Source organism: Apium graveolens, chromosome 6, assembly GCF_009905375.1.
Source record: "Apium graveolens cultivar Ventura chromosome 6, ASM990537v1, whole genome shotgun sequence".
NCBI classification, from domain to species: domain Eukaryota; kingdom Viridiplantae; phylum Streptophyta; class Magnoliopsida; order Apiales; family Apiaceae; genus Apium; species Apium graveolens.
The window spans coordinates 29849798-29872714 of record NC_133652.1 but is presented as its reverse complement, the minus strand read 5'-3'; the positions used below and the strand labels follow the sequence as shown (position 1 = coordinate 29872714).

General features: G+C 35.4%; 4 protein-coding genes, 1 long non-coding RNA gene and 1 other non-coding gene across 7 annotated transcripts; 5 read left to right on the top strand and 1 right to left on the bottom strand.

Moving 5' to 3' along the window:
- The first annotated feature begins 4895 nt into the window (after positions 1-4895).
- On the top strand, positions 4896-5312 carry LOC141664843 (uncharacterized). The gene has a single exon (XM_074470799.1). The coding sequence runs from the start codon at positions 4896-4898 to the stop codon at positions 5310-5312; it is 417 nt and encodes a 138-aa protein (XP_074326900.1).
- Positions 5313-6378: 1066 nt separating this feature from the next.
- On the top strand, positions 6379-10668 carry LOC141664041 (MND1-interacting protein 1-like). Of its 2 annotated transcripts, XM_074469902.1 has the most exons (4): positions 6379-6515; positions 6643-8242; positions 8847-8999; positions 9960-10073. In XM_074469902.1, the coding sequence occupies exons 1-3, from the start codon at positions 6406-6408 to the stop codon at positions 8952-8954; spliced, it is 1818 nt and encodes a 605-aa protein (XP_074326003.1). In that variant the 5' UTR covers positions 6379-6405; the 3' UTR covers positions 8955-8999; positions 9960-10073. The 2 variants fall into 2 exon arrangements, with proteins under 2 accessions (XP_074326003.1, XP_074326002.1); XM_074469901.1 differs by lacking the exon at positions 8847-8999 and having other exon boundaries at positions 9960-10668.
- A 1516-nt stretch (positions 10669-12184) lies between these two features.
- LOC141668264 (uncharacterized) lies at positions 12185-13855 on the top strand. Its single transcript, XR_012552975.1, has 3 exons — positions 12185-12354; positions 13076-13439; positions 13581-13855. It is a non-coding gene; the product is annotated as an uncharacterized LOC141668264 (long non-coding RNA).
- Positions 13856-13986: 131 nt separating this feature from the next.
- Positions 13987-16211, top strand: LOC141664842 (aluminum-activated malate transporter 12-like). The gene is made up of 4 exons (XM_074470798.1): positions 13987-14266; positions 14473-14594; positions 14696-14836; positions 15135-16211. Exons 1-4 carry the CDS (start codon positions 13987-13989, stop codon positions 15738-15740), a joined length of 1149 nt encoding a protein of 382 aa, XP_074326899.1. The 3' UTR covers positions 15741-16211.
- Positions 16212-17039: 828 nt separating this feature from the next.
- TRNAM-CAU (transfer RNA methionine (anticodon CAU)) lies at positions 17040-17124 on the top strand. Its single transcript is given in 2 exon segments — positions 17040-17077; positions 17089-17124. It is a non-coding gene; the product is annotated as a tRNA-Met (tRNA).
- Positions 17125-18813: 1689 nt separating this feature from the next.
- Positions 18814-21199, bottom strand: LOC141663721 (NAC domain-containing protein 71-like). Its single transcript, XM_074469518.1, has 4 exons — positions 20494-21199; positions 20121-20398; positions 19720-20013; positions 18814-19444 (listed from the first exon to the last, which is right to left on the bottom strand). Exons 1-4 carry the CDS (start codon positions 20648-20650, stop codon positions 19181-19183), a joined length of 993 nt encoding a protein of 330 aa, XP_074325619.1. The 5' UTR covers positions 20651-21199; the 3' UTR covers positions 18814-19180.
- Between the last annotated feature and the right edge of the window lie 1718 nt (positions 21200-22917).

Below are 22917 nucleotides of genomic sequence, written 5' to 3'. Positions count from 1 at the left end.
CTGCTCTACTCCAACAGTTGGTGGCTGCTTAACTGCCTTCCACTCTCCAACTTGATGCTAACAAAAAGGGGGAGAAAGGATCATCTAGTGAGGGGGAGAAACAGCTCAACATCCAAGTCAGCAAAGTAATTGTGCCAACAGTTGCTTTCACAAAGCCACGAGCCATGGACAACATTGACATCATAAATCTGGAAGCAGCAAAATTGGAAACAACTGACAAACTGCTAAAGATTGATGTAGCAGCAGCTGAGAAGGAATTAAAAGAAAAATGGAGGAAAATATATGCAAAAATTCAACAGAAATTTGGACCAATTCAGAAACCAGACAAAGTATTTAATCATCACTCTCAAGTCAAGCACATCTCTGTGAATGAAATGAGTTTAAATTATCTGGAAAAGGGTCAAACATCTTGCATCAAATCTCCAAAAGCAAAGCTGATCATGAAGCCTAAAAGAAACTACTCAAAGTTTTCAGACAAAAATCCTATGGATATTGTGTATGAAACACCTAGGCCGGATGAGAAGAAGCTGTTGGGTAGGTCAATTGCATTTTTCAAGGATCCGGCTGATTCAGCTCTTAAAAGAAGAATTGCCAAGATTTACAGAAATGGTAAAGAAATCTGTGTGGTGGATGGACACCCTCAGTTTGTAGAAGCTAAAAAGGAAGAGAAGGAAAGAATAAGGTAAGAAAAGAAGCAAGATGCCCTAGATGCTAAGAAGCTCAAACAAAAGAAAGAGCAAGCTGTTATCTTGGCCGAACTTCAAGCTGTAAGACTACAACTGAGATTTCCGAACAACCATCTGTAATTACTGAACCTCAAGATCAAAAAGTGCAAGATGAACCCCAACAGAAAAGAAGATTCAGATACAAGCTCCACCACAAAAGAAAATTGGACTTCAGTGATGAGGAAATAGAAGACTATATTCCCAAAAAGTCTACAACTTCAACTCAGACATCAAAACCCTCAATGGTATTTGAAGAATTCAAGGTGGTGGATCCAACAAGGAATATTCACGGTGAACCCATAATTCCAAAGGATGAGCCAGTAGACTGGGATAGCTTTCCAATTCCTAAACTAAAATTTCCAATCTTCAACAAGCCAAAGAAGACAAAGACTAGAACAAGCAAGAAAGTGAAGACTGTGACTCTCAAATCCAAGACCCTAACCAAATCTCAATCTACAGTCAACAAGGAAGACTTGTTATACATCTGTGACATCAAGGAGTTCTCTGACATAAACCTCTTCTTAGATGAATTGTAAGAAGTAAGAGGGATTGATGCTCACAGAAATCTTCCTGAAATGCTGATGTTTAAATATAAGGGAGGAAAAGAGATAATATGGCCACTTCACAGGATTCTTCTAGAAAGCCAATCTGTTCTAATAAAGATCTACTCATCTTTCAAAAAGAACTTTGGATACAATGTAACTGCAAGGAGATTAGTTCTAAAGAAGATTGAGGAGCTGAGGAGTAACAAAGCTAAAGATGCACTGCCAAAAACTCTGTCAATTCCCTTCACAGGAAAGAGAGTGCATTTGAGGCCTTATTGGCTGATGGAATTCAGGGATGAAAAGGGAGTAAGAAGATTCTTCAGATTGGAGGACCAGTTGAGTATCTCCAGCAATGAGACTCTATTAGAAATGCAAGAAATGTTAGATCTCTCAGAAGCTGATGAACTTGAGTTCCACAAACAACTCCAAACTCAGATAGAAGAGAACAACAGGAGTCTTGGGAAGAAATCCAGACAATCAAGGAAATAGACTTATCTGCTCAGACTAGAGGAGCACCTTGATAATGATTGTGAGCAACTTCTTTGCATACTTTGCTTTGTTCAATTTTCAATAAATATTGTAGCACTTATCAGTTTTATCTACTATTTTTCATTCTGTATCTTTAGGATGTTTTGTTATCATCAAGTTTCTCTTAATTTATGGCTACAATTCCAGTAGACATAAATTGGGGGAGATTGTTAGGAATATGTTGTGAACTTGATGATAAATTAAACAAAATACCTTAGTAGATTTAACTTAGTGAATTTGTAGCACTCGACAGATGATCAAATATAGTCCCGACGGATGATTTAATATAGTCCCGACGGATGACGATTTGACATCCACCGGGTGAATAGCTTATGTAAAAATAAGATCTGTAGCACAATTCTCTAAACAACTTTGTGTAGATTTTGTAGGAGCATATGAGTCATGTTGACTACTAGTGGATATGCAGAATAGGTTAATTAATTGTAAATATAAGGTGTCTTGTAATTCTGTATAAGTGAAATGGAGTCAAGTGACAAATAGCTACCCGACGGATGATCAACAAAGCTACCCGACGGATGACAAGCATATACCCGACGGATGATCAAATTCAAATATCTGTTGACAGTGACAACACAGTCACATGCGTTAGGTGTTTGCAAAAGGAATGTGGCAGCCTGTTAAGCAGGAATTTGAGAACAAAGAAGCATTACCATTTCCATGCTATTATGAAGATATTCAAAGATGCTGGAATAGAGTAGTGAAGCAGCATGGAGTTAGACTATATATGTTTTATTTTATTATCTTGTCTTATTGTCATGTAAACTTGGTAATATATAAACCAAGTGTAGCTAGTAAAACATTCAACTAAGCAAACACATTTCAAAGAGAGATAGAAAAAGCTGTACTTGTTAAGAATTTCTCTGTAGTTTATTTGTTCTACTTGTAAGCAGTTGTGAGTTATTCAAGCTTCACAGGGTTCTACTCTGTAGTTTAGTCAGTTGCTCGGTACAGTTATTTGGTACGACAAATAACAACCGTCAGATCTAAAGTCAGAAAGATGAGAACTGTTGGATGCAATAATAAAATATTATTATATTAATATTTAAACTACTCTCATGGATTCAGGGTTCGAACACCGTCAATAACTTATTATATTTAAACTTTTATATTCTTTATTTTAACAATTTCTACAGGTTCAGGGCTCGGGTCCTGTGAACAACATATTATATTATATTATTTATTTTCAGTCAAGTCTCAAATTCTTTATTTTAACAATTTCTACAGGTTCAGGGCTCGGGTCCTATGAACAACATATTATATTATATTATTTATTTTCAGTCAAGTCTCAAATTATTATAAAATATATATTGTTATAACTTATTCTATTCTTCAATTTATTTTTCAACTATTGAAAATTATATTATAAAATATATTATTAGAAACTATCCACTATTAAAAGCAATTTATACTTATACTATAATAACCGTCGAATCTTTTTTATCAAGAGATCAGAACCGTTATATTTAAATACTAAAAAAATATACACTACTCAAACTCACAGGTTCGAACCCCCGCAACAACAAATATTATATTATTATTTATACACTACTAAAACTCCCAGGTTCGAACCCCACCAACAGCAAATATTTATATTATTAATTATAATCTACCAAAGATTCAGGTTCCAATTCTGCCACTAACAAATATTTATATTATTATTTATAAATATACTAATCAGGTTATGATTCAAAAAAATTATTATAAATTTAAATAATATAAAAATATGGTGAAGACCCGTGCGATCACGGGTTGTAAAGCTAGTATATATTATCGAGTAAGAACAGTTTTAAAATCTTGAAAAAGTAGCCAGAATTACATTCAACCCCCTTCTGTAATTCGTGTTGTATTGTTAGGGAATAACAGTGGTCATGAAATGGTTATAGACATGGATCAACACACTTGTGCATGTAGAAAATATCAGTTCACTGGTCTCCCGTGTTATCATGATTGTGCTTGTATTAAATGGAGGAATTTGGACATATCTCAGCACATACACAAGACATACACTAAAGCAATGTTCTTATCCTGCTACACACACAATTAAACCAATCAACTCTGAGCAATATTGGGAGAAAACTGGGATGAGTGCTATATTACCTCCTATAATTAAAATTGCACCTGGTAGACCTAAAAAGAAAAGAGATACTAAAAATGATCCTAGACCAGATCCTGGTGCCACCAAATTTGTGAGGAGAAATATCATAGTTAACTGCACCTTTTTTGGTGAAGCAAAGCACAATGCAAGAAGTTGTCCAACAAAGGTACATATTTCAATAGTTTTGATGTATTTGAGGTTGTTATTTTATTGTTATGAATTTAAGAGTAGTATGGATTTAATGCATTATTTGCATTATTTGCTTATCAAAATTGGTGGGAGTTTTGTGCCAGAAATTGGAAAAAAAAGGTTCTCCTGTCAAAACTGCAAAAAATGCTACAAAGAAGAAAAATGCCACTTCTGGAAAACTATCAACTCCCACTGCACCTAATTTGAAGAAAAAATAAAGAGTGGGAGTTATATATGAAGGAAAAAGTCAAGGTGGGATCTTTACAACCTTCTCACAGCCTGCTGTGATGTCTAATTCACCACTTGGGATACAAGGAACCACAAATTCCAAAACAGGTCAATCAACTACTACCTTCAAAAAAATTGAAGATGATGCTCAAGCAAAGAAGGAGCAGTTGAGCAAGAAACCACCATGGAAGTTGTAGTCCTTTTCTAGCTTTATTTATCATTTTTGATAGCCTATCCTATTTTTTGGTTTATGTTACATCTGTAACAATTAAATGGAATTGTTAAAATTGTAACATGCAATTTATATTTAAGAGTAGCAATGTAACATTGCTTTTTGACTGATGTCAACTACTTTTATTGGGAAATAGGCAATCTTAAATTGTTTGACCATTTTTAAGTTTTTGAGAAAGTGGGTGATCATGGTATTGGTGGTTCAACACCTTGGTAACATTCTCATTTACATGCATTTACACATTGTGGTACTATTTATAGACCGGAGTTGTTCATGAATTGCACACTCATCTCTAACAATTGCATTACACAAGCACACAACTATAATAAAAAATGTCTACATGGAACAAGCCCAATGTTGGTTCAGTGAAGGTTAATGTGAAAGGGGTGTTTATCAGGCCTCAGATGAGATATGCAGTATGCTGTGTGATCAGAGATTCTGATGGCCAGTGGGTAAGAGGATGCAAGAGCATGATTGGCCTTGCAGTGCCAATCACAACAGCACTGTGGAGCATTTTCTATGGTTTAAAGCTTGTATGGGAACACCAAGACAAGTTTGTGCTGGTGGAGAGTGATTGTGAGGAGGCTGTCAATTTGGTCCTCAATCCCAATCCTGGTTTTGAGATGTATGACTTAATCTGCATGATCAAAAATATCATGTCTGAATCGTGGGAGCTTTGTGAGCTTATTTACATTCCCTCCTCTGCAAATATTGCAGTTGCTGCTCTTGCTAACAAATGCCATATCTGATGATGGTGGCCTTGATGAGCTAACTGTGCCACCATCCATCATTAGGCCAATTTTGGATGAAGAAAAGATGGTTTAAAGCCTAGGTTGTCACTAGGTTTGTAACTGTTGTGGCCATGTAATAAATCTCTTATTATCTAAATAAATGGCCATTGATTTTCTTATTGTTTTATCCTATAATAACTGATGCATTATGAAAAAAAATATGCCATCAAAATTTCATTTAACTTGCAAAAGTACAACATTCAAATTTCTAAATTACAATTCAAGCAACTAGTGCCTCATTACTAATTACATACATTCATTAAACTTAATTACATACATATTTTAGACTAATTCATTGGCATTACATTGGACTTTGCTTGCAATATTAAAGAACAACCCAATATAAAATGTAAGGACAACATTCAACATAATCAAATATTTTGGTGACCCCTACTTCATCACTTGCACATTTTCATTGAAACCCCTATTTGAATGTTTCTCAGTTTCAAAGTTTTCAAAACATTAGCCTCGTGCTATTAAACCACAGATCACAGCTCGACCACGAGGACAAATAGGATCCTCGATCCATCAGAAGTACTTGCACCCTAGCCGACCTTGAACACAACTGACGAATCTCCTCCCCGCATTATTCTCGGTCCAAGCAGTTCGAATTACCACCAAGCGTCCACATAAACAATATTCAGCCATTGAACAACAAATTTAGGCTTTATTGAAACTCTAGGGTTAGGGATTTATAATTTGAGGGTAATTTTACCCATACATAGATCAAGTTTCTTTTTAATCTAGTGATTATAGCCGTTGTGGTACCAAATTGCATTTTAATCACCCATTTTCTGTAACTTTTGCAATAAACAATTAACAGTGTTAACGTCCACAAAATGTACAGATACAAAGTTTACTATATTTGACAATTGAGGTACACAACTTATATGATGAGCAAACTGCAGGTGCATTTAACTCTTCAATTTATCAACACAGGCTAATACTTATTTTATTTTGAAATTAGAAATAAGTTTAAGCCCATTACTAAATCAAAGCACTACAATTGGGCCAAAGCCCAGAAATTGTAGTCTTTTAAATAAACCACTTCATGCAGGCCCCTCATTCTCATTTTTCTCAATCCTCACCCCACTTCACACACACACACACACTTGCTCAGATCATTTCTACCACAATCCACAGCGAATCTTCAAAATATCTGTAAGTTTTATTTTATTTCGATTCATTTACGAATAATCTTTGTGTCAATCGCATGTATTTATCCATTTATATATTGTTTTCGATTGATTTGCTTTGAATAATAATTCTAGAGCTTTTAATTTTACAGAAATTCAATGGGTTGTACTGTCAGAGAGAAACATATACGTGCCAATAGAAAGCCTAGAGCTGTGAAATCTGATAATGATCATAGTGTAAAATCGGGTTTAAACGAATCGGGCACTAGGCTTTTTAATTACCATATGGGTTGTAATAATGAGTCGGGTCAAAACCCTAATTCCCATTTTGATGATAGTGGTTGGGGGTATTGTACTGAGGAACAATTGGAGGAGATATTGTTGAAGAATATCGAGTTTCTGTACGGTGAGGCTATTTCGAAGCTTGGTGCTTTGGGTTATGAGGAGGATGTGGCGATGAAGGCCATTTTGAAGAATGGGCATTGTTATGGGGGGATGGATGTTTTGACTAATATTATGCATAATGCGTTGACGTATTTGAATAATGGGTGTAGTAATGGGAATTCAGATGGGCTTGAGGTTGAGCCGGTTTTTGTGGATTTGAGGCAGTTGGAGGAGTATTCGCTTGCGGGTATGGTTTGTTTGTTGCAGCAGGTGAAGCCGCAGTTGAGTAAAGGGGATGCTATGTGGTGTCTTTTAATGAGTGATCTTCATGTCGGTCGGGCTAGTGTGATGGATATTCCGTGCCTTCCTTCACATGGTAGTGATGGTGGTGGATGTGGGAGTACTCCGGTTTCTAGTAATGTGGAGAATGTTGGTAATTATCCTGTTGGTGTTGCACCAGCTCTTTGTAGGTTTCATGGTGGTTGGGGTTTTGGAACTGGAGGTACTTCTGAATTTCCTATGAATGGGTTGTTTTCTTATGCATCGGAGATGACTTTGCAAAGAGAGATTGAGTGCCCAAAGAGGTTTAATCTGACCCCGTCAATGAAGAATTTGTTGAAGAGGAACGTTGCAGCGTTTGCTGCTGGATTTAGAGCAAACTCAAAAGAGTTGCAAACTCAAGCTAATGGTGATGGTAAGCCAGCTACTGGAGCCAAAACTACTGGGACTGATGTTCAGAATGAGGAGTCCCAAGATGCTAAAAGCCAGGACGTGGTTAGTTCAATGCTGGATAAATTTCGTGATTTGAATCTTGATGAGAATATTGAGTATGTTCCGGAGGATCAGAAAGATGATATGATTTTAGGTCTGTTGAATCAGATTAAGGACTTGGAGAGACAGGTGAAGGAGCGGAAAGAATGGGCACACCAAAAGGCAATGCAAGCTGCAAGAAAGTTAAGCCATGACCTGACAGAGCTTAAGATGCTGAGAATGGAAAGGGAAGAGAACCAGCGATTGAAAAAGGGGAAGCAGACACTAGAAGACTCCACCATGAAACGTCTGTCGGAGATGGAGAATGCTTTGAGAAAGGCAAGTGGCCAAGTGGACCGTGCAAATGCAGCTGTGAGGCGGCTTGAGACCGAAAATGCAGAAATAAAGGCAGAAATGGAGGCTTCAAAATTAAGTGCCTCAGAGTCGGTGACTACCTGTCTGGAAATTGCAAAGAGAGAAAAGAAGGGTTTGAAGAGACTCTTGGCTTGGGAGAAACAAAAGACCAAGTTTCAGGAGGACATTGCAGCCGAGAAACAGAACATTCTAGAGTTGGAAGCTCAGTTGTCTGGAGTAGAAGCATCTCAAAAAGGGACTGAGGTGCACTCAATCCCCTAACTATTTATTTATTTACATCTCGTTTTCTATTGAAGCGATACATGCTGTCGCACAAGGTTTCTATAGTTTGGTACCTTGCTACTAAATTTTCACTATGTTCTGCAACATGTGCTTATCTATGATGTTAAGTGCTGTCTGAATTTGCTCTTTTACATTATGGTTAGGTGATATCTTAGTAGCCAAATGAGTTAGTTTTTTCTCCTTTAGGTATTGTTCGTAAATCTGAATTATAAAGCAGTTTATTTATGCTATATATATGATCAAGGTGGCAAGTCTATTTCTTACCAGTTCAGTATATGTGCATAAGGTTGATGATGTTTCTCAGTATTTCCATCTGACAGCATAAATATTCTGCAAATTTGGTTTTTATCTTTGACTTCTTGGAAAATTTATTGAATATATTGTATTTTAAGATGACCATTGGGTATGCTGTGCAATGTATTATTACCTATGTCGTGTAGACCATCTTAAACTACTATAAATTTGAATCGGGAAGTTACACATGTATTACAGTGCAGGTTATTAGCATACATATTAGATTGTTTAATGATTTGTCTTGAACAAGGCCTCTCTTGTTACTTGAAAGGATGAACTTTTGAGCCCTCTGATCTGTGGTTACTGGAAGTCCTTCATAAGGATATGTGTACTAACCTCTTCCATAGTTGAGTATCATGATGTGCCGAAGAAACAATGATTTTCCACTATGCATACTTTTCTCATTCGGAATAGGTTGTTAAAGGTAACTTCTATCCAGTGTGACAGACATATATTAATAACGAACATGGTCTTTTGGTGCCAACTCCATCTTTATTTTAATCTTCATTTTGTCCTTCAATTATTTTGTAGCTACAATCTTTAGTGTCATCTTATATATTATGGACCAGCCTACCACAGATCCTTTGTTAATAAATGGCTTTCCTGTTATGCCCTTCATTATATGTTATTATGTTAGAAAAATCAGCTTTTCTGCAACATTATTGTATTATTCGGTATGGTGTGGCACATGTATAGTTGTATTACTATGAATTCATGATTTGTACAAAATTTTATGTTCTTTTACAAATTGTAAAGAAACCAAACCTTGCCAAGGTGCATTTTTTTTTGGGGTGGTTATAAGCATCTTTTATAGTGTATAAAAAAAATCATAGTTATCGACCTGCACTCAATATATGCAGGATTGAAATACATTCTTGAGTGGACCAAGAATCCTTTGTTACTCAATGGTCTTCCTGATATGCCCTTCATTTTATGCTAAATTAGTTTGATATGTTAGAATAATCAGCTTTTCTGCAACCTTTTTGTAATATTCGGTATGATGTAGCACACGAATATTTGTTATTTTATATCAATATGAATTCAAGATTCGTACAAAATTTTATTTTCTATTACAAATTATAAGCGAGCAATTTTTTGGGTGGTTATAAGCAATCTTTTATAGTGTAATAGAAAAAAAATATAAATTTAGAATTTTTGTTTGCGTCTTTTAATTCTCTTTTCCCTCTGTAAATTTGTTGTGTATGTCTCAGTCATGCAGTTTTGAGTGATCTATTCCTCTCGAGGTATATGTGTTTGTAGAACCTACTTCGACCAGAGTGTATCTGTTTTCTGATTTCTTATACTATATATTACCAAGTTTAAACCAATTATTTACCTTTTTTTTGGTTTATAAATGTTAGTCTTGATGTTTCGGATATAACAGGAAAAGTGGAAGCAGGCACTGAAGGCTAAAGAAGCAGCCTTAGCACAAGTAGAGGCCGAAAGACGCCTTAAGGAAGCAGACGAGGCTACTCAGAAAAGGGGGCATGAGGCCTTGCGCCTAAAGATAGAGATAGATTTTCAGCGTCACAAAGACGACCTGCAAAGGCTTGAGCAGGAACTTTCTCGCCTTAAACTGTCTACTGAGATAAATCATCAGTCGAACAACTCACCGGTTACCACCGAGGGGACAGAGCATCAAGAAGAAACAATTGCAAGCATGCTTAGCGAGCTAGATAACCATGAGTCGTCAGAAAATGGTGGCAGTGATCGGAAATGCTTTTTCTGTGTGAAAGAAGAAGTTTCAGTTGTTTTTCTCCCCTGTGCCCATCAAGTTCTGTGTTCGAATTGTAGTGACAATTATGGAAAAAAGGGAAAAGCTCTATGTCCCTGCTGCCGGGTACCGATTGAACAAAGGATTCGGGTGTTTGGTGCAGGCTCGTCGTAGATCCGCCTCATCGAAACTCATAGAACAAACCAAATTTAAGCATTTTCTATTATAAAAGACACCTTTGAGGCCTTCTGGCTTTTTCTGTTTCTTTATATTGAAAATTTGATGTGTGAAACATTGATATATAAGTAATGTACAATAAGATCAGCAACTTATCACATTACTTGGCATGCCATATCATATAAGACATGGTTGATATTAATCTTGTGGTTTTTTTATAAATAATTTTCATGCCAATAGATTATGTTCATGCAAGTCATACATTATCAATAGATCATGTAAGAAGTCTAGTCTGCAATTGTTAAGTCTTGTATATATAATGGTTTTAGTTCTTGTGATGCTTAAATAAATTATGATTTGGGTTGAAGAATGAATTTATTTATCCAAATTCGACAAGAAACATACTTGAGCAAGTTATATATGGGCATAAACCATTTACAAATTAGGATCTCTACTTTATGGAAGTTATAGATTTCATATTAAAATTACTTCTCCTAAGCAATTTATGAATAAACTGCCCTTTGGTTGATCCTTTGGTTGATCGGACTACCTTAAATTTAGGGAAATAGACCAAAATCTTATTTTGCGATAAAATGGTCCAAAATATCAATTCTGAAAATTATGACTTAAATTGTCGCTTTATCATGTTAAATCGTGTAGCGTTTGGAGAACCACCCAAAATGCTACAAGATGCAGTGTTTTGTTATTTTTTTTTACTTTTTTAATGTGGCAACATTACTTGAATTAACGGTTTGTATTTTATATTTTTTTTCTTATTTTGAGCTTCTTTTGATGTATTGTTAAGGGGTCCGGAAATATCACTTAATGTTATGTTTTGATATTATTATTATTTAATATTTTTAAAATTTAAGATTATACCATAATTTAACAATTTTTAACATTTAGGGTTCAACAATTCCATTTTGTGTTTTAAAAATATTAAAAAAGAAATTAATAAATGTTTCACCGATTTAGGATTTAGGGTTTAGGTTTTAACCCTAATTTAATGGCCTCCAAAAATGTAAATTTTAAAATAAATAATTTTAAATTAAAAAATGTAACTTAATTTAATAATTTTTAACATTTTAGGGTTTAACAATCCCTTTGGGTTATAAAAACAATTTAATTAATTATTTAGTATTTTGGGAACTAACAATTTTCTATTTGAGGTTAAAAAAAAATTAAAAAAAAATTATGTGTAAAACGCTAGATATAATAGAGTTTTGGGGCGAAAACGCTACATAATATAGCGTGAGAACTAAAACACTAATTTATCTAACGTTTTGCACATTATAAAAAAAACAAAGTATCAAAATGCTATATATTATATTATTTTTGGAATTTTTACATAAATACTACACTATGTATGGTCTTGATCTGATATTTAGGGCCATAATTTAGAAAGGACATTCTTGGACCATTATTTAAGCTCACCACCCTAACTTTGTTACTACACGAGATTGTCAGTAAATCCCTTAAAAAATAAATGAAAATGAGTAAATGATGTAATTTTCTTACATGTATATTAGGACGCGCTTCTTCCCTGTTTTTAGCTTGTTTTAGTTTCACTTAATACATTGCTTTCACAATCAGACGTGGCACATCTAAAACCAACAACGTACAGTCTCTGCCCCCATCTCCCTCGCTGTAGAAACAAAGAAATTAAAAGCATGCAAGAAGTCAAGCAAAAACAGAGACCGTGATGAACATAGTGCCAAACCTACAACTTAATCAATCATAATCTGTTGTATGAAACCCCATATGAGATTATTGTATCGAGTCAGGCTATAAATACAGATAATTTCGATTTTCGGATTTTAATTAATATTCTACGTAAATCGTACCTCCTGCATTGCCAGTGTAAATTGGCGGAACCATTGGATTGTTGGTATATTTCTACAATACTATCCCTTTCTCTTTGCATTTGTTTATATTATTGTTAATTGATATGTTATGTATCTATGTGATTGATTGCTTAGGTCATGAGAATGCAGCTTATGCTATAATTTCTGAATTTGCCGTTTAAGAATTTATGCAGGCCCCGAAAAATGACAGAAAAAAGTTATTTTGTACTCGTATAACTATAGAGTGGAGTTTTTAATTTTCTGAAATTACCCACCCGGTCATTGCATTGTAGATGTAGCATAACTTACTTCTGGATGGACCCAGTTTTTTTTTTGGTGCTAATGTTATACTTCTGTACATGGAGTCATGGAGAAGTATCTGCAATTTTTCATCAGTAGGTAAATTTGTGAGGTTGATGTGTCGAGTACTCGAATTTAATCTCCTTCTCCCTTTTAACCTATCTTACTATTTTTGCTTATGTCATATTTTTCATGTAATGTTACATTAAAGCAAGTTCTGTTTTTGTATTCCAGTTATGCATATTAATAATAAAATCTGTAGGTAACTCTCGGCTTCCCCTCAATTCATGAGCTGGGTCCGTAGCCTGTAATTTATGTTCGTATTTCTTTCAGTATGTTTTGACAATCTTTCAGTATGTTTTGACAATCCTTGATTGTACATTGAGTGACTGGTGTTTTTCAGGCTTTTACCTCTGTAATAGATATGTTTAAATGTTTCTCATATTGAATGATTATACTAATCAGGGAAGCGAGCAACAAAATGTGCTACTAGCCATTTTTAATATGGACATGGAAGAATTTTGTGTTTGAGGCTAGAACCTGCTACACTGTGTCAAAGGATCAAATATGAGAATAGTGGAGAAAATAAAGACAAAACTGGAGAATGCAAAGAGTTCTATAAAATTGCAGTGGAAAAAGATTTTGAAGTTGGGTAAAGACGATCCACGCAGAGTGACACATTCGATTAAGGTTGGCATTTCTTTGACATTGGTGTCGTTGATATATCTATTAGACCCCTTGGTCAAAAAGGGCGGGGTAATGAAAGAAATTGGAGATAATGTCTTATGGGCAGTGATGACTGTTGTGGTCGTGCTTGAGTTTACTGCTGGTAAGTTAATCTTGCATGCTGATCATGCTCAGATATGTTCTTGTAAATCACTGATGCTGATAGCTAGTAGTACTATTACCCTTTACGCTATTTATACTGATGCACGTTGAAGTTATATACGTTGTGGTGTTTCAATTATAGGGGCTACCTTCTGCAAAGGATGTAATAGAGGATTAGGGACACTGTCAGCCGGATTATTGGCATTTATAATGGAATTTATTGCTACAAATTTTGGGATAGTATCCCGAGCTATTATCATAGGCTGTGCAGTTTTTGTGGTTGGTAAGTCTATCTTTTCTCTAAGATGGACATATAATATAGGATATATTTGAAGTAATATAGTTAATCGGTCTAGTTTTGGTGAATGGAGATATTAGCACAGCCGCAGGCAGTTGAACTGCAGAAATTATTGAACAAGTTCTCTTTCAAAACCTTCTTAAAATAATATGTCTCTGAGCTACATTCAACAGAAAAAGGTATTATGTCATGCTATTACTTATCTGGAAGAATTTAGTTTTATTGTGTTCTTCATAAAAGATTTTTGAATATGACAGGGGCGACAGCTACATATTTCAGATTTCTACCTTATATAAAGCAAAATTTTGATTACGGTGTAGTGATATTTGTCTTGACCTTCAATCTGATTGCTGTTTCAAGCTATCAAGTTGGTAGTGTACTGAAGATTGCACGCGATCGCTTTTACACTATTGCTATTGGTTGTGTTGTCTGCCTTATCATGAGTGTAATAGTCTTCCCAAATTGGTCTGGAGAGGACCTCCATAATTCCACAGTAAATAGACTTGAAGGATTAGCAAAGTCAATCGAAGGTATGTATGCAAACTCTGATATATCAAGAACTTGCCAAATTTAATATAATTAAATGACTTTCTAGTTCTTCTAAGAGTTTCAATTTGACAACTCAAGGACATTACATGAAAGACTGCAGATATTCTTTCAGTTACCCACGGCTTTCTGTCGCCCAATATATAGACAGTTAAAATCTAATTGGTTGTACTAACTGTGGAATATTCAGCATGTGTCTCTGGATACTTCAATAACGAAGCACCGGACATTAATGAAGATGAGCCTGAAGAATTTCCTGTTTGCCTGGGGTATAAAGCTATCCTGGACTCGAAGTCTACTGATGAGACCTTGGTGAGTTTATGATACAACCTTACAGATACAGTGAACATGATGCGACTTAATCCATGTAGCACAGTACTTGTTTATCTATTTGTTTCAATTGAATCATATAGGCATTACATGCGAGGTGGGAGCCCAGGCATTCAAGACACAAACGTTTTCCTGGGAAACAATACGTAAAACTGGGAGGTGTTATTCGCCATTTTGCATACACAGTTGTTGCTCTTCATGGATGTATACAAACTGAAATCCAGGTAGAAAAAATAGTTCTATCTTTTACATTTTGGCAAAAATTAAAACTACCAACACTTGATAGTTATATACAATGGATCATATTTATACCGTAATTATGAACCTAAGTTAGAGTAAGAAATTTGCTTAAGAACTAGTTGAAAGAAATTTTCTTCGAAAAATTCCAGATATGACATTTCCGTATATAGTTTGGAAAAAATGATTATAAAAGGAAATAGAACAGACAATCCATTTCATTTTCACTATAGAAATGTTGTTTCCGCTTCATAACTCAAGTAATTCTTTTAGTTTTAACTGTAGACTCCACGACATGTTCGGGCCCTCTTTAAAGATCCGTGCACTCGCCTTGCTGAAGAAATATCAACAGTGCTAAAGGAGCTAGCCAATAGCATACACAATCGTTATCAATGCTCTCCAGAGATACTCTCTGACCATCTACATGAGGCATTAAGAGACCTTAACACTGCCTTCAAAGCTCAGCCAAGACTTTTTATAGGTCCAGCAACTCACACAAGCGAAATTCTAGCCCAAGCAGCCGCAGTGGCTGCCAGCGATCCTGATAAGTACTTGTCAAGTGTACAACCAGATTCAGCTGCTCTACTGTCTGAATGGAGATTATCTAAAAGAGCTTCTAATGGATTAGTCCAGGTGGCTGATAAAAAAGTGCTTAAACCAACACTTAGCAAGATCACACTCACCAGTCTCGAGTTCTCAGAAGCACTTCCTTTTGCTGCATTTTCTTCTTTGCTAATAGAGATTGTGGCAAAACTGGAAATTGTCATTAAAGAAGTCGAAGAATTGGGAAAAAAAGCTAAATTTAGGGAATGTAACAACTGTAGTCGAGGGGATAACGTGATCGTGACTGTTCTAAGATCTCAAAGTAACCTATCCGATGATCCATCCTGAATATCGTGCCTACAAATGCAAAATTTAAGACTTGCAGAAGTTAGAGATGCGTCATTCTTGCTGTCACTGTCAGGTAGAGCCGGCCAAACGAACGGGCCGTGCGTGTCGGGCCGAATTTTTAACGGGCCGGTTTAGTTATAACAGGAATCGCGAACGGCCCGTGTAAATAAGCGGTCCGTGCCGTGCCGAGCCGGTTATTGAAACTGCAGAACCGTGTACGGACCGCGAATCACGCGAATAAAAGCGAGTTGACGAGCTTGGCGAATAATCACGAGTTTTGGCGCCGGTTTATTCGTCTTACAGTTGTTAATTGTAATGCAAAGTTTAAAGTACTGATTTAGTGCTGCGAGCCTGCGAGTCGTTGTTGACTTTATTATTTTTAGATATTTTCTTGAAAATTGATTTATTTTTTAGTGTAAAAGTATAAGAAGAGAATTCTCGTCCTCTCTGGAAAACGGAAAAAAATGGTATTTGTGGAGAGTTAATTCAAATAATGCTTAGTTCTAAAGCCTCAATTCTATATATTCAAAATAGAAAAATACACATGAAGTATTTCCAATTTTGCAGGATCCATGTGTATTAGTAAGTATTTGATATTTCCAATTCAAATATTTATTTAATTTTACCATATTTAATTTATTATTCGAGGATTGAAAAGTCGCACATAGCTAAATATAGCTGGTCTTCATTCATTATTAAATTAATTAGCTAAACATCATTGACATAATGTAACAAAACAATACTCCCTTTAACCCGTCATGGACTTTGGCTGGCCGAGCGGGCCGGTTTATTCGTCTGACTGTTGTTTATTCGTCTGCAGTCTTTGGCGAGCGGTTCCGGTCCGGTTCCGGTTTCATAAAATACAGCTCGTGCTCGGCTCGTGTAGATATCCGAATAGTGTCGAATATTGAACCGGCCCGTGATAAGGCGAGTCAGGCGAATAATTGGCGAGCCGAATTACGTTCGTGTCGAGCCAAACCGCCCGTTTGGCCGGCTCTACTGTCAGGTAACTGTAAATTTCTCATGAGACATTTATTTGTCTCATACATTCATCATATTACCTCGCTACAAATGTAGTGCTCTTTATTAATTATCTATACTAAAAATTACAATGCAACGTTTAACTATTCAAATAAGGAAATAAAGTTGGTTTAATGTTTTACAAGTACACATAAAAAACACAAGTTAAACCTATTTCTTACAAGGAGCAAAGTTTAATCAGAAAAATGTTAGAAGAGTACAAAGTGTTGTTAATTTAATTCATCTTCCTATATGATTAAACCGATAAATATTTCATCCGGGGTGGTGGCGCAGTTGGCTAGCGCGTAGGTCTCATAGCATACGAGTGATCCTGAGGTCGAGAGTTCGAGCCTCTCTCACCCCATTCTTTTTACACTTTTTTCTTTTTTCATTTCCATATCATTTGTACTGAGTGGAATTGTTTTGCTGCTGCTTCTACTTGTGCAAATAATACATTTTTCTTGTTTCATAACAACAATTATAAAATGATCACTGATTCACTGTTAATCTTAAACTACCATGATCAGATAAGAGGTGTATGCTGCTGCAAGCCGCAAGGTCATCGATGATTAGCGGGTACTTAAACAAGCCGGCAGGAGCTTGGAGAGTTGGACTTGATGTAAAAGGCTGACACAGTACAGTTTCATTGTTCTGATTTTGTTACTTTTTGTATTATTGAGAAGACAAAGAGCGAAAAAGATTAAACCAATGTTATTGTTCGAAGTAGGGGGGTGATGCTGACATTCTTTAGTTTATGCTTTGCCAATAGGTCACTTTAGCACCGATATGAATTGCTTTGCAGGACTCAAAGCAAGCCAAATCAAGATTGAGATGTTTATGGTAGAAGGGAAAGAATCTTTGAAAAGTGATGATGTCATCAAGGTTCGTACTTTAAACTGCAACACTGTATTAAACTATATACATAATCGTTGTAATCGTTGTAACAGTTTCCTTCATCAGGATAAAAAGAATATGATTACTTCAAGTATGTTTTTGTATATTGCGGTAAAAATTAAAAGGAGACGGAAGAAGATAGATTTATATGACCACAGAGATCATTTCCCTTTAAAAGTAACAAGAAAGTAATACGACCGAAGATGAACTGAAAAATATTTTTAACACAAATAAGTAATATATACATCCTTAGTTATTGCCTGTCTTAGTTGAAATGTAATTCTTGACTTATTTTCAGAAATGTCTTAGTCACTTTTCTGGTAAATTATTGACCATAGTGGAGCATATTGGTATGCGGATTTTAGAAGGAAAACCTGCATAAGAAAAGATCTATTTGTAAGGGTTTTATAGCGTTCATCTTAATTTTAACACCGGGTTAGAGAAAAAGGGACCGCCCATACGGTTATTCGATACCTCTTGGCCAAGTAGCAGATTCTATCAGCTCAAGTTGTAGGCCGCTGGGAGAATCATGCAATTTTTTTGCAGCTTCATGGATTTAGACTTCTAAAAAGTACCCTTAGGGTCTACTATTACTCTATTAGGTTTAATTTTGGAATATTAGTGGCCTGGTCAATATGCTGCATAATATTTGCAGGGACACAGCCATCACTATCTCATGACTTCTACAGTTCTACTGTGTTTCAAAACTTTCAGAAAAACAAAATTCTGCGTACTTGCAGAAAAAACATATATTGCAGAAACATCTCCATAGGTTACAACATGATTTAGTACTTGTTAAAATTTTTCCCAAAGGCGGGACTTCACATTATGTAATCCTTGGCGTGGGATGTCAATGTACATCCCATGAATTAGCTTGTTAGTAAGACATATGGTATGTTTGGGTTGGTTTAGTTGCAGGTTCAATATCAGTTTGCGATGGGTTTGTGATTTTTTGTTTCATCAGCTGCTTTCAACTATTTGACCAGCATTTTTCTTCTGAGGGATATATAAGAGAAAATGAAATACTGTTGGCATCTTCCGCATTTACAAATGTGTGCAATGGGTACTGTTAGTCGTAAAGATTTGCTTAAAGAACAAATCATTCCACTAGAAAGTGAAAATATGCTTAGCAATATATATAATGCTTTCTGATATTCAGATATTACCAAACAAAATTTAACACACTTTCAAATATTTGATATATAATGTATCTGCAGTCTGCAGAGGGGCTTCCAAGAAGCAACTTAGGAATACACTGATAGCTTGCAAACTGAATCAACACAAGACGCTTCAAAAGTACATAAAAAAGAAATTTCAGTAGATAGAAACATACAGAAGAAAAACTTCAAGCCTTAGCTATTAATTAACACTAAAGCACTTGAAATGTAGTTGTTTCCCCACTCAGAAAACCAGGATAAAAGGCGTGGTTTCAGAGAACAATTTGAAATAAGACGTAAAAGCTGAAACTTTCTGAAAAAAGTAGATGTATCCAGCTTGGTCTTTTATGTTCAGAAGGTGTTTGGATTTTAGTAATTGGACCAGTCATAACCTTCAGGTGGTGGCATGCTCCCATTTCCAAAGTAAGTCGCATAGTCTATGTGTCCTGAATAAGGCGACATGCAGGCAAAGTGACTAAGATCATCAGCTAGTTCAACATTCTCTGTAAAATTTGAGTATGATGAACTAGGAGTTATCTCAAATTGACCAAATGTATCCCATGCGGTCATTGTATTTGAAATTTCATTCTGCGGGAAGCATTCAGACACGCCTTCTTGGCCTTGTGAGTACTCCTGAAATATATCACAAAAAGATTAAAAAAATCACTACTGAAAAGGTTGTACAAACATAGAAATTTAGGAAGCTGAGATAGGTTGTAGGAAAAATTCAGTGTTCATAGTATCGTAGGAACAACTCCTTTATTCTTAAAGGAGGAATGTAGTGTCTGTGTAAATCTTACCCAGAGACTCTACTCTACAAGTGAAAAATACTGGCAATGTTTGGTTCAGTTCTTCTGCACAGACGTTGATGTATAATTTAGATTAACGCAGAAAGTTTCAGGAAATACCGTAGAGGAATCAAATATGAAAGTTGGTGAAAGCCATTGGCTTGAAGAATTAGCTTCCACTTGAACTGATTCACTTTCCACCATTGTATCTGTTCTATAAGGAGTATTTAGAGGACTTGCTTGAAATGGCATGTCATCAGGGATGACCACAAGTTCATCAGAAGCTTGATTTGACATAGAGACCCCGTTGCTCGAGCTGCACCCAACTTGTTTAGCCTTTGAGTCTCCATAAACATCACCCGTCTTTATTCCTTGCTCATTCTTTTTTATTATTCGGCAGAGAGCAAAAGGTCCCTGAAAAATTAAAAAACAGTTGTAAAAAAAGAGATCTTTAAAGTACGTACTTGTCAGTTGCCACAATTATATCAAAAAGACGCGAGTAATGAGTTAATTGATTATACCTGAGAGCTTGAGGAATCTTGAGGAACATCATCTGAAAGACGATACTCGTGCATCACCCAATCTGTTCTATCACCTGCTGGAGCTCTTCCTCGATAAAAAACTAGTGTTTTTCGATATCCAATTGCAGATGATTGACAAACTATTTTCCTGTCTTTTCCAGTGGCCTTCCAATATCCTGTTCTTGTAGCTCGATTAGTTCTTGAACCGTTTGGGTATTTGCGATCACGAGGACAGAAGAAAAACCACTCCATATCACGCATAGGAAGAAATGATTTCGCTGCAACTCAAATCTTAATAAATCAGAACCACCAAACTTTTAACTATAACCAAATTTCAAAGGAAAATGTGGACTTATAATCGTTAAATATTTACCTGGCAACTCCCAGGGCTCAAACTTGTAAAGATCGATAACAGGAATCACTTCAAGTTCAATTTCGAGACCCTCAACTTTCCTCTTTAGGTAATACCCAACTAACTCTTCATCAGTAGGATGGAAACGAAACCCCGGTGGCAATGAAGCACCTCCCATTATACTTTGCTACTAAAAATTATTCAAATCTAGTAACAAATAACAAGAAAAGAGAACACTATATAGAGAAGTTTGAGTATCTTAACTAAGTTTCCAGGCTAGACCTATTAAAAATTTGGAAAATCCAAAAATAAAAGCTTTTGTCAACACAAAACTTCTTTTCAAGAATTGCAAAACACTTCAATGGAATGCACCCCTGGGGCAACAAAATCATTTTCTTCTAAAACACTCAATTATTTTCTTGATGCGGAAAAAACCCACCAATCCCCTTAATAATACCCACAAAATCTATTTATCTTACAATCAAAAGTTATCAATGTAATCAGAAGCTCAAACTGCCTAAACACATATAATTGAAGTTGATCTTTAAAAAAACAGAGTAAAAACAGGGAAAGTAGTTTAAACCTAGTTAAAATTTCCTAAAATGTGATCTTGAAAAAAACCCAGAAGACAGAAGAAGTTAAGAATGGTCAAGATTTATTTACATAAAGCAAAAAACTCTCATTAGCTTGAATTATTGACACTAAATCAGAGAAGGAGAGAGTAATGTAAAGTAAAAACAGAGGAGAACAAGTGCCTGTTTATATAGGGTGTCTTGAGTATTAAGTCCAAAAAACAATAAAACCGAAAGGCCCAGTTGCTTGCTAGGAGCTAACACAAAATTCCAAAAGAACATTGGCCCACTAAAAGCTCATATATGGTTTCACACATATAACGGTTATTTCCCGCCATATTATATGATTTTGAGATCAAAAAGTGAAGGTTGTGATTGAGATTTTAGGGAGTATATTTTCTTGGTCAAGAAGTTGAGCTCCTTACACATCATCTTGTATCAGACAAGACGCTTTTCGATCTTACTATATTGTACTTAAATTTGTTAATCTCATTGCCATGGCCCCATTGTTCTTAAAGAGAGTTCTTGAAAGTGCTTGATGAGTTTCATTGACACTTCCTTTGTTTGGAGTGTACAAACACTTTTGTAATGTGAATGTTAAATTCTTATGTCAGCTTGATCTTTATGGTCGTTTGAGCTGCATACTTGTTTAATGCTCCATTTATGCTGCACATATCATCCAGATGTTACTTGCTATTAGTTAGTCGATCGTACTATTAGCTCATGAGTTCAAATCACGAAAGGATTTTTATCAAAATTAGAGTAAGAATGTAAGACTGCTGGACTATTTGTGGGAGCTTCGTGTAGGACAACACATTGAATATAGTATATGATCCAATTAAGATCTTTTTTAAAATTTTGAAGAGTTGGTTACTTAAAATGATATCAGTGTTCTTTGTCGTCCCCGGGAGCGTTGGTTACTTAACACAAGAAAATAGGGATCCCTTAAAGTATCTTGTTAAAATAATTAAGCACCAGTATCATTCGAGGCTTAATCTTTTTTTGAATAGTGCAAGTAGAACTATATCATTCCACTACTTGGTGACCAAAAAAAAATCATTTCACCACTCAACTATTTAAAAATAGTAAAGCTTCTAAATGTTGTATCTGATGTGGTACGCGTAAATTAGCACTACAAGAGATCAATCAACAAAGCTTCGTCAAGAAGATTTAAAATTTGTAGCCATATTGTAAAGGATCATTTCACATGATTGTAAAGTACAGCAGTTAGGAACCCTTAATTGAGTTATGTTACACCATCTGAAACAGTTAGTAAATTAATAGATTGATGATGAATAGTCATATGCAGATTGCAGACTTGCCTTTAACATTAGAAAACTTAATACAAGAAAAGAGAACTCTTGTTTCTTATGGTAGCGAAAACATTATTTATTTGTTTACAATTGTGAACCAAACAAAAACAAAGTGTTGAAGATGTAGTAATCTATTTATTCACTATTTAAGTTTCAGTATTCTATATGTAGCTGATAATTTACATAATATGGAAAGGAAAAAGAGAGGCATATTAGTGGCAAACTTTTTGGTATAATTAAATTTGAAAGGTGTAATTAAAGTGAAGAAAAGATAAGCAAAGGTTAAGGCTTTACAACAAAGGAAGGTGTTTGGTTACAGCTTAATTCCCATGATATAGACCTGCACCTTTCTATACTCTGCTAAATTTTTTACTGCAGCATTTCCCTGGCTGCAATTTCATCTCATCGTCTGAAACCTGCTTAAGTTTTTGATCCACAAATTCGGCTACAAACCATGTTAACCTACAATTTCTGCAGACATGCTAGTTTTGTTGTAATAGTCAAAAAGTTTCATTCACAATACCAAATTATTATTTTTAATAGAAATTCCGAAGTACAAC